Source organism: Nelumbo lutea, chromosome 1, assembly GCF_056320005.1.
Source record: "Nelumbo lutea isolate HS-2025 chromosome 1, American lotus-T2T, whole genome shotgun sequence".
Lineage (NCBI taxonomy): Eukaryota > Viridiplantae > Streptophyta > Magnoliopsida > Proteales > Nelumbonaceae > Nelumbo > Nelumbo lutea.
Window position 1 is genome coordinate 130,931,888 of NC_142684.1, and position 14,031 is coordinate 130,945,918.

A 14,031-nucleotide genomic window follows, 5' to 3' on the forward strand; every position below is an offset into this window, starting at 1 on the left:
CACGGCACTACCCCAACCACCATCGTCAAACCTAAGATAAAATTTAGACCCAAAACCAAATAAACGTGCAAAGACATTAGAATAAGTGAATACATAAACAAAAATAGGTACCTTTAATTATCATCAAATTACTCCATTCCATAAAAATGACAGTAAAATAAGAAATTAAGAACACCCAAATGGGATCTGGGGGAACAACCCACGAATATTAAAAGCCTATACGAGATAATTCCATATGATTGTATTTATAGCATGGTATCGATTCGGTTACCTGCTTTTAAAAAAAAAGAAAAGAAAAGAAAAGAAAGAAAGAAAGAAAAAATCGGTCACCTCACCTGGGAAGTAGCATGCTCGAGGTCCTGGAAGGTAATGGGATGATCAGAGAGGACGAAGTCGCCGGAGGGGAACCGAGCCAAAGGTTTCCGACCCAAGTCCATTACAACCTCAATCAGGCGTTGGAGTTCCGGGTGTTCGCTTACCCTCCGTCGCATCTCCTCCGGCAATAGAGCCAATAGGCGTCCCAATTCGACGTCGGATTCATCTTCCGCCGCGGAAGAAGAAGAAGAAGCAGCCAAGAATTCCGAACCAGAACACAAGCATAAGCTACCTCTCAGGAGGTGGGAAACGCGTTTGATGAAAAAGGGGTGAGGAGAAATCGAGAAGAAATTATGTGTAAGGAAGGGCAGCTGTGTTGGTGACGTTCGAGGACGCAGAGGATGGAGGTAGCTCGGGGGAGGGAGAACTTGCTTTGGCCGGAACGCTAACATGCCCACCCCCCACGTTCTCAAGAAAAGTTCAGCTTCTTTCTCTAGTTTCCGATTTCTCTGGTGTCGACCGAGAGTGTGCAACGTCCGAGGAGAATTTTTGGAATTCTTATCTCGGCATGAATGAAATTCTTGGGTGCTGCACTGCTGCTTGCAGCTTGCCTGCTTGGATCAGGTGGAGGTTCGAATGTTCTAATTCGGGGAATTGGAGCCTGGGATGGATTTGGAAGTCATTCGTCTTCGTCCCCACCCATTTTAGTAATCGGTTCATGGGTTAAATGAATGGATTAAACTTTAAAGTGTTACTTACATTTGATCCAATACTTAATCCGACCCGTATCCATTTTACTCAGTTATATTGGACCTTAAGAAAACTCCACCTGAATGATTGGATTCGGCCTTCGGGCAGTGCAAGGATTCGCAAATTAGGTACAAGTACAACCACCAATGGTAAGAAAGAATACGTCCATTCAACTCCGACCCATATTTTTTCAGTCTTTCCATTCCATAGTTGATGTTTATAGTTAGTTAGTTACAGACCAAATGTGTTTCAAAAATCAGAATTGAATATGGATCTTATGGTTAAGGCTGATATAGAGGAAAAGGATAACCCACGTCATAGATGATATATCTGAATTGGCCACATGATTGGTCCACGTGGCTTAATAGGTGGGGTCACCCAGGAAAAATTCCTGATTGACCAAATGGAATTCAAGTTTCAGCGAGAAGCTCTTTACTTAATAGGTTGTGTTTGGTTTGAAGGAAAAAGTATCCCTACCTTTTTAATACTGATCCAGGCCTCTAACTCCCCCCCCCCCCGTCCCCTCCCCCCCCCACCCCACCCCAGGCCCCCAACTCAATCAAAACTCATTTCAGATAAAGAAACAAAATATATCCATACTCATTAGAGTCAAAGAGTGTTGATTGAACTTTCATTCCCTTTTATCAACTGTAAAATGTATAATTAACATCAAATAGTGAAATATGCGATCTATTGGTATATGGGTTTTCAATCTTTGACGCCCAAATAACAAAAATCCCTTGTCATGCCCAGTTCCACAGTCAAGAGAAAAAATGAATGAAGGGGAAATTCATTCATGATCTCAATGGAAAATAACAGTGCCAACTGAACTATCTAAAGTCCTTCCTAAGAGACGTCCAACGAACCGCTCGCATTGAAGCAAGGCCATCACTAGCTTTCCTCTTGCGAGAATTTGACGTCGACAGCAAGTTGGGCAGCAAAAGAAGATCAGTATCAACATCGACAACTGAACCGCATCGAACAGCTGGAGGAAAAAGGTGGGTAATGTCCTGGAGAGGCCTTCTCACCCTCTTCTTCTTCTTCTTATGGATAGAAGAAGATGGAGTGACTGCATAAACCGGGCTAATATGCTTGGTAGAGAAAGGAGGGATATTCTCCTTGTTGCATTCGCAGAGCGAGATGATAGCATCCATTGCTGAGTAACCACACTCTAACAAAAGCAGCGATCAGAGAGAGAGAGAGAGAGAGAGAGATGGTGGATGAGACGAGGAGAGGGGAGAAAGGTATTTGTAATGGTGGGTTGTTGTACAGGTTTTGGAGGGGAGATTCAACTATTCAAGTTGTTTTGGATAAATTTCATTTTTTTTATTATTTAATCTGCAGCTGCGGGTGGGAGAAGAAGGGAGGGATTCTGTGATTTGATTTTTGAATCTTATAATATTATATCATTATCGGAGTCAAGGCAAGGGAGGACTGAGGAGGGGCGTGGGATTCGCTTTCGGTCTCTGAGTCACGATGGATTCACGAATCACGAGGGGGATTTCGAATTTGAGTAAAAAAAGAAAAAAGAGCAGTAACTAATTCCCTAATTGGGTTACCTTTACCCGGGACGAATTCCAGTGCCAGCAGCTCATAATTGATTTGAAAATTCGGAGCCTCCAACCCAACCCTTCCCGGTCTTTTAATAAAGTTCCGATTTCTTGACTTTCGCGCGCGAGCCAAATGAAAGGAGGGAATTGTTGCATGGTGGCAGTGGTATTAGTAGGGTCCGTGCGATGTACGGTTAATTTGATAATTTAAGGGGTTTTTATGTTTCTGTCCACCCCTATATCTTGATAGAGATTAAACTATAAGGAATGCTTAAAAATTATTATTATTTCCATTGGGCTACATAATCAGGTCATCTCCAAACCCATAAAATCTTCCAACCCTAATGCAATTTGAATTTGATCCCAACCCTAGACCAATAAGAGACCTTACCAACCAACCAATTGATATTTATAGTTTATAGTTAAAATTAAATTAATAAAAATACTTATTTATAGTTTATTGTTGTTTGTACAACAGAAAATAAAAATATAGAAATAAAATTTCGAATATCTTAAAAATTTTTAGTACAAATATTGCTATTAATAAATTATTTTTCATAAATTTATAAAAAATTAAACTGATATGAATAAAATTTTCAAAATTTATTGATATTAATAAATTAATTTTCCAAAAAAATGAATTTATGAACAATTAATTACTAAAAATATAAAAACTTTCTAGTACGCTACTGTGAAATCAAAGTACATTGAAATTCAAAAGACCAGGTCCAGTAGGATCGATTTAGCATTGTAATCGGATTGGATTGCTATATCCGCATCTGATTCAATATATTAAACTTTTGGATCCAGATCCAAACCACAACCTGAAGTTGTCGGGCTCTGATTAGATTCGTATTAAATTTATAATTATAAATTTTTATATAATTGTTTATAACATCAATATATATAGTTAATTTTTGGCTCCATCTGATCCAATTAATATTCAAATGCAAGTTCTAATTTCCAAATTTTGGGTTGGGTTACTACGATCATATTGGGTTCAGGTCATGTTCAGCCTGATCTCATGCTAATTTCTCTACTTCGTTTTGTCAAATGTACTTACTTGTTTTTTAGATTCTAAGGATTCATGTTAATCCAATATTAATATTCTTATTGTAAAAGAACATAATTATCATGTTTTAGAAAAATCATTCATTCTTTATATATATACACACACGTAAATACATATATGCATAAATACTCACAATAAAAAAAATACATAAATATATAGATATATACATTTATGAATGCATAATTGCATAATTATACATGCATGAATAATGAACCTACATATACACAAATACCTATATGCATAAATACATATTTATATAATCTTTATAACATACAAATATAAAGTTAAATTGAAAATTGGATTTAGGTTGGGAAGGCCTCAACCCAAAGTTAAGCCAAGTTTATACTTTTCAACCCTAACCCTAGTTTTTGGGCTGGCCTGGGCTTGGATTGTGTTACAGCCCTAACATCAAATTGGGCATTGAACTTTCGTAATCCATTGGCGGCCCTAATTCATTTAGCACCCCTTTGGCTTAATACTCCTTCGTAAGAGGTAAAGAATTTTGTCTTAGGGTAATACCAAAAAGAAAAGAAGTATTGTTTAAGGGTAGTGAAAATTAAGCAAGAGGACTGATACATTTTGGTATTACTCTTAAACATTTAGCACCCTTGTAGTTTAGTTTTAATGGCGGATGCCCATTTTTCAAAAATAGGAATTCTTATCAAAGGGCCATTTGGAAATTTCATTTGTTTGGACTTCTAACCTGTATCAATGGGTATCTTGAGTGGACAGAATGGTTTTGCACTCTACAAATTTGTGTTTGTAGTATTTTGCAAACCAAGCCTTGAATAAAATTAAACTCGACAAATGGTTCAAAAAAACATACTTCCTTAAAACAGTAACATATAAACATGTTCTTAGTTGTGTAGTGTTTTGATTTTTCTGTTTTCTTTTAAGGCTATGTCTGGTTGCAACGCAAATAAATTTGCATTGATGCAAAACCATGGTAGTGCAAATGATTTGAGTGTAAATTCTGACTTATGTTTAAGCTTATTTTGTTTGATTGTGGTACAAATGAAATAAATTAAGACATGAAGCAGAATAAAGTAAAATCCGAAACAAAATAAAACAAGAATTTGCATTTTTTACATTTGCACTCTCATGCATTTGTATTAGTGCAAATAAATTTGCACCACAACCAAACACAGCCTAGGGTAAAACTGGAAACACATTCTTGAGATTTCCTCTAGCACTTCATAAAGCATATTGTTTGGGTCATGGTTGAGATGGCCTTAGGCGACACGTTGCCGCCCAGTGATCGCCCGGTCACCCCGGCCACGTCAGCATAGCCCGGCTAGCTCTGCGGCATACACCGACTCTGCGGCCTTGGTTGTGCTACACTATTACTGTAGCCCCCATCTTATCTACTCAACACGTCACGCAGATAAGCACGACCAAGGAAAGGAGGAGGAATGAGGACAACTCCACTAGGGAATAGAACTCTATCCCAAAGACCTCGACGGTTAACCTCATCCCAGCAACCCCAGAAGCCCAATCCGACCAAGACACAGATCTCTGGCTATAAAAAGGTATGTCCTGCTCGGTCCAACCATCCACCACCTTCTACCGACTTGAGCATCAGATTGCCTACCCGAGGATAACTCCTCAGGCCTATGACATCCCTTTCTGGATCATAGGTCTTGAAGCGCGGCTCCATCCTACCACCTCGGCTCTGCCCTGTTGGCAAGGACTATCTGATTGCCTTCCTCGATTTGTGCACCACCCCCAATCGAGCAACATCAGATTGGCTTCGTCTATGGGAAACGCACAAAAAGTCTTTCCCGAAATCTTTCTCTCTTACTGTGCAATCAAGAAAGCGATCAAGATGCCCAAGAATCAGTCCAAGCGATCAATCGGCTGATCCCCATCTTGGGAATCTTGCTGTCGCAGTCCCCCCATCAAGAAACCCCATAGCCTATAGCCGTGATTGACCTCGTACAGTTCCAGGCAATGCAAGAGAAGGTCGACAAGATCTTCCGCGGCATCGCCCAATCAAACCGTCCCTCCTTCTGCCCCAATGCGTACGAAGGATGATCCTCGTCCCAAGGACCCCAAAACGCGTCAACCAAACAAGAGGAGAGCGCGGTCTCATCAAGAAAGACAAGAAGATTTGCCTCCTCCGCCCGCTCTCGCAAACCGAACAACCATAACAAGACACATCAATCTGCGTGGATCCCCGCCAAAGAAAGACTCGGGAAGCGGAGGCCACCCTATGTGGTCTCCTTCGTCAAGTCTAGTTCAGTAAAAGACCGTTCTACGCAGCCCAAGAAGGAAAGAGCCACACATACCGCAGCCCCAAACAACATGGACACTGAGATCCATGAGCTTTGACAACGCCTAGAGGAGTTAGAGCACAACCAAGTTCAAAAGACCATGGCACCACCTATAGATCAACTCGCGTGGCCAACCACCCAGCCCAGTAAGGAGCCGCCCTTCGTCCAAGAGATAATAGATGAGGTATCCCCTATGGGGTGGCAAGCACCCCAGTTCGAAAAGTACGGCAGGAATATCGACCCATCTGACCACATCATGGCACTAAAAGCTCAGATGATGTTGCATGGATCATTTGAGGGCCTGATGTGCAAATCCCTTGTGGCCACCCTCAAGGGCCCAGCCCTGGCTTGGTATTCCTCTCTACCCCCGTTCTCCATAGCATCATGGGAGCAACTGGAGATCCAGTTCTTGGCGCAATTCACAGCAAGCCAGAAGCACTGAAAAACTTCGGCCAGCCTCATGCAAGTGCGCAGAGGAAGGAAAAATCTCTCAGGGACTACCTGACGAGGTTCAACAAGGAAGCGCTACGGGTCAAGAACCTAAACCAGTCTGTGGCCATCACTGCCATATAGCACGGGCTCCGCCCCTCACCGTTCAACTTCTCCATCTCCAAAAATCCTCCCCAGACCCTAGCCACGCTAATGAGCCATGAACAAATACACATCAACGTAGAAGAGGCCCAAATGCAATTATGAGACGAACAGGAAAAACCAAACAAGAAGAGAAGGGACACAAAGGAGCAGAAATCAGAGAGATCGGATCTGGACTATAAGAGGCAGGATCGCTAACCTGACCGTAGATTACGGACACCTCCGCCGACCTACTGGAACTTCACACCGCTAAACACACCGCAGTTTTGAAGTTCTGATGCAAATTCGTGATTGCAGTTACGTTTGGTGGCCCGAAAAGATGAAAACAAAGGGCAACAAGAGGAACCGTGACAAATATTGTGAGCTCCACAGGGACCAAGGACAACTACTTTGACCTCTGCAACCACATCGAGGACTTGATTAGGCACAGGTACCTCGGTGGATTCGTCGACAAGAATGAGTAGCTAGCTCAGGAGGAACCACGCACAAAAAATGCTCACCCACCACCCCAAGAACCTCTTGTCATCGTAATTCATGTGATATCCGGAGGGATCGCTGTGGGAGGAGAGAGTAGCTTGGGGTGCAAGAAATATGTGCAATTGTGTGAGATCGACAACTAGGGACAGAAGAAAAGGCGAGACAATGTTACCTGACCTCCTACCTAAGACTGTACCCAGTTGTAGAAATGCTTATGACGGAAGCTTATGATTTACGGGACGAGGTGAAGACACAACATGGCCAACTTGTCGAAGACCTCATCCAGGTTCCACTCAATGAGGAAGACCCCGAGAGGATGTTCTAGGTCGGCTCTCTCCTGGATGACCGCTTCTGGGGCGAATTAGTGCAACTACTGAGAGATCACACTGACGTGTTTGCATAGTCGGCAATGGATATGTCGGGGATTGACCCCGAGGTCATCACACACTACTTTAACGCTGACCCTCTCAATTGATCTATCAAGAAGAGGAAAAGAAGCTTCACTATAGAGTGGTAACAAGTGATCGTCGATGAAGTGCATAAACTACTCGATGTCGACTTCATTTGGGAAGTAAAATACCCCGATTGACTAGCCAAATTGGTGATAGTGAAGAAGGCCAATGGGAAATGGAGAATATGCATTTACTTCACTGACTTGAATAAAGCCTACCCAAAGGACATCTTTCCCTGACTGAGGATCGACCAGCTCGTCGACGCAATGGCAGGGCATGAACTCCTGAGTTTCATGGACGCCTTCTCAAGGTACAACCAGATTCGAATGCACCCATATGACAAGGAGAAAATGGCCTTCATCACCGACCACAGCCTATACTGCTACATGGTGATGCCCTTCGGCCTCAAGAATGCCGATGCCACCAATCAACGGCTGGTGAATGAGGTATTCAAGGATCAGCTCGGCCGAAACGTGGAAGCTTATGCCGACAACATGCTTGTGTAAAGCAAGAAGGTCGAGCATCACCTTGTTAAATAGTTTTGTATGCCCTTAGCTTCAATCCGATTTGATGTACTTTTGATATTTAGTGTAAATAAATAAAGTGCATGTTTGATTCATGTTGTTTATTATAATTATGTGCAAGACCCTAAAACTGGACACTTATTGAGACTCGTCTTAGTTTTAAATGTTCACAGCCATTGGATAAGTCTGGGGAGATTTATCCTGCTAAGGTTGATACTGGTGTGCCACCAAGTGTTGGGATGGCATGTCTTGGCCACCAGGGTAAGATCCAAGGCACATGCAGTATGGGATTACTCGAACCCTTGAACCGGACCAGATTTCCAGTATTGCCCTAGACCTTGGAGACAGATGGGCAAAACTGGAAAGTTACGCATGACCCCTAGATTTGATTATGACACTTCACTAGGTGTCGGATCAGACTGTCTTTGATATGCCAATCAGTGAGATCCTTAGCGGGGATCAAAACCTGGGTATGTTGGGACAGTCTGAGAATTCATCTGAGTGGGTGATCGTAGTGACAGGATCAGCCCCTTTGTCGGACAAAGATAATGATCGGGAAGGCACTCTCTCTGATGGAAACCAAACAGCCGGCAGTTAATTTCAATCGTTGAAATTTTGTTTTTGTAAAATTTATGTTTATTATATGTATATATACAGTTTCAAAATATTTGCAAATGGTTTTAATTCCCGGGATCAATGTGAGTAGAGGGTGCGTCATGGTTCCTTGTAGCCGAGGGAGAGGTCCTCCCTTGTCGAGTAGTGTTTGATCATTAAGGGTTGAGAGGTTAAGTGTAAGACCATTTAGGATAGTACCTGATTAGCTAATCTTGCACCTGCCCATAGTCCCTGGGTTTTTATAAGATGGCTTGGCCCAAGGACCACTTAATGTAAGTGTTGGGCCCATAGGGTCCATGTGATGGGCTCAGGGGTTTATTGAGTTTTTTAATGAATTTAGTTGGGCCTTGTAATAAAGGCTGGGCCGAACCCATGTGGTTGGTGTGTAGATCAATGCTTGGGTCCCATGCCATACAAAGAAGCCCAACTAGGCAGCAGATTGGAAACTAGTTAAGCACTGAACACTTAATGGGCCAAAAGCCCATTTCGAGCATGGCTGATATGATCACCCATCTGTGGGGCGGATCTGGGATTAAAGTTAGCAAAAGGATTGGGCATTTTAGCTTATCCACTCTGGGAGACCAAATTCAAATCAAATTTGAATCTAGTAACCTTTTGATAAGATCAGGAGTAAGCTAACTTAATCTGCAAATAGGATTAAGATCATCCCCTATCCAAATATTGATTTGGATTGGGATAACTCCTAATCAGATTTCGAACTTAGGGGTCTTGTGCAAGAAAGCATCATGCGAATTGAGATTGGATCTCATACACACTCTAAAAGAAGAGAAGCTATTCAGCCATTTTCGTCCCAGGAGTTCTCCTCCAGCCACCACCATTCTTTCTGGCAAGATTCGATCTTTGAAAAATAAAGAAATCAAGAAATCAAGAAATCAATTCTTGACATCAGTCTTGCAGAAAAGGCTGAAAAAGATTTGGTGCTCAGAGTTTCCAGAGGATTCTTGTGAAAGATCCAGTGTGTAGGATGCACTCTGCTAGTTCCGTTCCACATAAAGCTATGTCATCTTTAGCAGGAGCGGATCTTGGTGTCCTCTTTGGGCGTGAACACCAACTTTGGGAGATACTGTTTCTCTGGATCAAGTATAATTCCTCCCTTCCCTTTTGGTTCAGATCTGATTCGATTATAATTCAAGTAGGATCCTTGAATATTGTATTCTAAATTTAGGGAATACGATTCTCAATTGAGAGAAGGTAGGAAAATTTTTGAAATTCGCCCACCCATTCCGCAATCTTTATGGCATCCATTAGATGGATCCTACCATTTTTTCAGTGGTATCAGAGCCACAAGTTTGAATCTTGAAGAAAAAAAAATTAGATCCGACCTGTGCAGATAGACAGAAGATGTTCTACCAAGATTTGCGCAGATTGTTTTCTTTATTTCAAGAAAATGTTTCTTGTTAAGGGCAATTGATGTGAAATTAATTTTGTTAAATCCAAAATTTATTTAGAACTGTTCTTTATTTATTTTGATTTATTGGACTGTTCGAACCTGGAGATCGTAGTGCAGTTTTGGCACAGATGGTCTGCGCACCATTTTTTTTCTTTTTCTTATCATTTATTTTGTTCAATTCGGTCTATAAATAATTTTTTTTTTATTTTCTAGACTGAATGTATAGGATTTGATAAAAAATGTAATTAATTAATAGAAATAGGATTATGTAATTTTATTTTCTTGATTAAAGAAGAAAGAAGAAGAAGAAGGCGCTAGAGATTTGCAGATGGAGAAATCGCTTTCTGCGATTTGCAGTTTGTGAAACTACAACCCTAGTGATTAACCACTGTTTTGCAGGTGGTGCGAATAGTCCATATTTGATTTGTGATTGTTTAAAATCGAAATTGTTAATTTCAGATCTTTCATGAATTAACTCTTGAATTGAAAATCAGTTTCGGACAATTTCGGACTAGATTGGACCAAAACTGTTTGGACCGAATCTAGGGTTCGAAGGGGACTATTTTCAGTCCAATTTTTCTCACACTTGTTGTTCCAAATCTGATGTTCAATTACAGGATTTAATTCGGCCCACCTGTAAAGCCCAGTTTTAAAAGGTTAAAACTGCAAAAGCCCACTCTTGTGAGAAAAGTTGTATGGGCCGAATTGCTGACTACGATTCAGCCCATACACTTAGACGACATTAATTGTTAATGTTATGGATTTTAAATGGGCTGTTCAATGGGCTTTACAATAGTTAATTGATTGGATCAATTCTTCCTTTACATGTGATGTTTGGATGTTTGATGTGTTGCGACCATGGGCCATAAGCACTTGGCCCATGATGACTTGTTAGTGGCTCTTGCGCACACCACGGCTGAATGCACATCATTGCCATGATGTCCCTTAAGCACCATGGCTGAATGCACATCATTGCCATGATGTCCCTTAAGCACCATGGCTGAATGCACATCATTGCCATGATGTCCCTTAAGGTCATTGGATGACCCCTCCTTGCTTGGTAGGCCCCACAACCCTAAAAAGGGATGCGTACCGAAACCCTAGCTGATTAAGGCCCACCAAAAATCTGACTTTATGAAAGTCAATGGGAGTCACTCTGGTTTGACCTAAAATTAGAACTATGGCGTAATTTTGTTTCCTCTAGAAAATATGAGTGTATGTGATAGGGAGATCCATATGATGGACTCTTTAAAGGCCTTCCGTCATTAGCACAATGATGGGTCCTTTACTAATGAGGAAACACACCATAAAATTGGGCTATCCGTTTGCTGTTGGATCTGTCAGAGTGTTTCATAGGATGATAGGGGCATCATAGACCGGTGTGGGAGGGGCTTCATCAGAAAATGGGAACTCTTTCACGGTACCTTGGCGTGACCTGAATATGATGGGTGAGCACTCACTAGACAGAAAGGTTTACCTAAAAACGACTCTGAACCTTGTCTGACATAGGCCAAAGGGAAACCCATTTGATGAGTGGATATGACCCGTCACAGAAAGGTGGTGGGGTTATGCAGCTGAAACAGTTGGCTCCATGCACCCTATGTGATTTCCCACATTTTTAGAGACATTTCTCTGTCTCTGCCGCTAAGAAAGGAGGGAAATCTCAGAGATGAACAAATGGGAATGGAACATAGATCACAAACCATATTTATGTAGGTAACATGAATCAAACTAAGGTTGTGGACTAACATCTTTGCTGTTTTATTAGAAAATGGCAAACGATCAATTCGCAAAGTTTCTAGACGATAACAAGCTTAAGGGCCCAAACTATGCCGACTGGTACAGAAATCTTATGTTGGTCCTAACTTTCGAAAAGTTAGATAAAGTGGTGAAAAATCCTGCCCTGGAGCGTCCGGGTGATAGGACTTCTGAGCCCGTAGGAGGGACTACTAAGATTGGGAGGATAAGAACTCCCTAGCCCGTTGCTTTGTCATTGCCTCACTGAACAACTCAATACAAAGGCATTTCGATCAGATCGAACTAGCCAAGGACATATTGGACAGTCTAAAGACAATGTATGAAGAGTAGAACCGTTCTATTCGACAGAAGGTCCTGAAACTGTTCATGACCACCCAAATGTCCAAAGGGCAGAAAGTTCATGACCATTGTCTCTGGATGATGGGTTACATTAACGAACTCAAAGCCCTTGGATCTGGGCTAGATCTTGGCACACAAGTGGATGCCATCCTGAATTCTTTACCCTATTCTTTCAATGCATTCACAATGAACTACAACATGAATAAGCTGAATGTCAGCGTCCAGGAACTCAGCAATATGTTGCAGAGGGTTGAGGATCTACTCAAGAAGGATGAACATGTGGTTATGTTTGTTGAAGCTAACAAATTGGGCAAGAAAAAGAGAAAGGCAAAGAAGCCCCAGAAGAAAGCTGCCAAGCCCAAGAAGCAGAAGAAGAACAAGGCATCTGATGTCTATCACTTCTGCAAGCAGACCAGCCACTGGAAGAGAAACTGTTCTCCCTACCTGGAATCTAAGAAAGGTAACGTTGAAACTTGTGTCATAGAAACTAATATGTTAGTTACTTCTGTGTCCTGGTGTGTTGATTTCGAGGCTTCAACTATTGTGTGTAACTCACTGTAGGGGTTCAAAGTTAGCAGAAGATTGAGTGAAGGCGAAGTGACACTATTCTTGGGAACGACTGCAAGTGTTGCAACTGCGGCAATAGGAACCATAGAATTAGTCTTTAGAGAAGGAGTGCTTGTACTTAAAGATTGTCTTTATGTATAGAACTTAAGAAGAAATTTAATTTTTGTTTCTAAACTATGTACTGATGGATATATTGTTTATTTTAGTAATATGATTATTGTTAAACGAAATAACAAATTCATCGCATGCGGAGAACTGGAGAATGGTCTCTATGTTCTACATCCTTCTCTAGAAACTAACTTAATTGAAACTACGTCGGTCGAAAATCCCAAGAAAATGACTCATGATACAGTAAATCCCACATGCCTCTGGCATTACCAACTTGGCCATATTGGTGTTGACCGAATCACAATGCTGGTAAAGGATGGTCCTTTGAATTCTGTAACCGTAGAAAATCTTTCCACTTATGAGCCTTGCCTCCAAGGTAAGATGACTAAGCCCCCATTTGACGGTAAGCCTGAAAGATGTGCAGGCACACTTGACCTAATACATATTGATGTATGTGGTCCCCTGAGTGTTAGGACACAGAATCAACACGTGTATTTAATCACCTTTACAGATGATTTTTCATGATATGGTTACATGTACCTAATGAGACACAAGTCTGAATCTTTTGAAAAGTTCAAAGAGTTCAGATAGGAAGTTGAGAAACAGTTAGGGAGAGAAATTAAGGCCCTTCGATCGGATCGAGGTGGCGAGTATCTCTTTGACGAATTTAGGGACTATTTGAAGGTCAACGGGATAGTGTCACAATTAGTTCCTCCTGGTACACCTCAATTCAACGATGTTTCAGAGAGGAGGAATAGGGCCTTGTTGGACATGGTCCAGTCACTTCTCGTGCGCTCAGAATTACCCACATTCTTTTGGGGATACGCATTAGAGACTATTATCTATGTGCTGAATCGGGTTTCAACCAAACCGGTTCCGAAACTCCATATGAACTATGGACCGGAAGGAAGCCATGTGTAAGACACTTGAAGATTTGGGGTTGTCCTGCACACGTTAAAAAAACAAGTGTGGACAAATTGGAGTCCAAAACCAACCGTTGCCTGTTTATAGGCTACCCAAAAGATTCGGTGGGTTATCTATTCTATGACCCAAGTGACCAGAAAGTGTTCTGCAGTCGAAACACCTAATTCTTAGAAACCGAATACATATTGAACACCCATCGTCAGGAAATAGTTCTTGATGAGGAGAGCTCAGGAGCAGTGGGAGTTGTCCCACAAGTTCTAGGTAGTAACCAACCTATAAGATCCACTCGGGTATCTAGGCCACCA

The 14,031-nt window shown here is 41.6% G+C and overlaps 1 protein-coding gene across 4 annotated transcripts in view; it reads right to left on the reverse strand.

Annotated features, from left to right (window-relative positions):
* Nucleotides 1-1,033, reverse strand: part of LOC148877583 (P-loop containing nucleoside triphosphate hydrolases superfamily protein) — a 52,858-nt gene extending 51,825 nt beyond the window's left edge. For 2 of the 4 annotated variants that reach the window (XM_088942180.1, XM_088942179.1), the window contains exon 1: nt 336-1,033. In XM_088942180.1, coding sequence (XP_088798306.1) covers nt 336-767 — 432 coding nt within the window. In that variant the 5' untranslated portion in view covers nt 768-1,033. The remainder of the gene's footprint in view (nt 1-335) is intronic. The other 2 variants (XM_088942182.1, XM_088942183.1) reach the window with 2 other exon arrangements.
* Between the last annotated feature and the right edge of the window lie 12,998 nt (nt 1,034-14,031).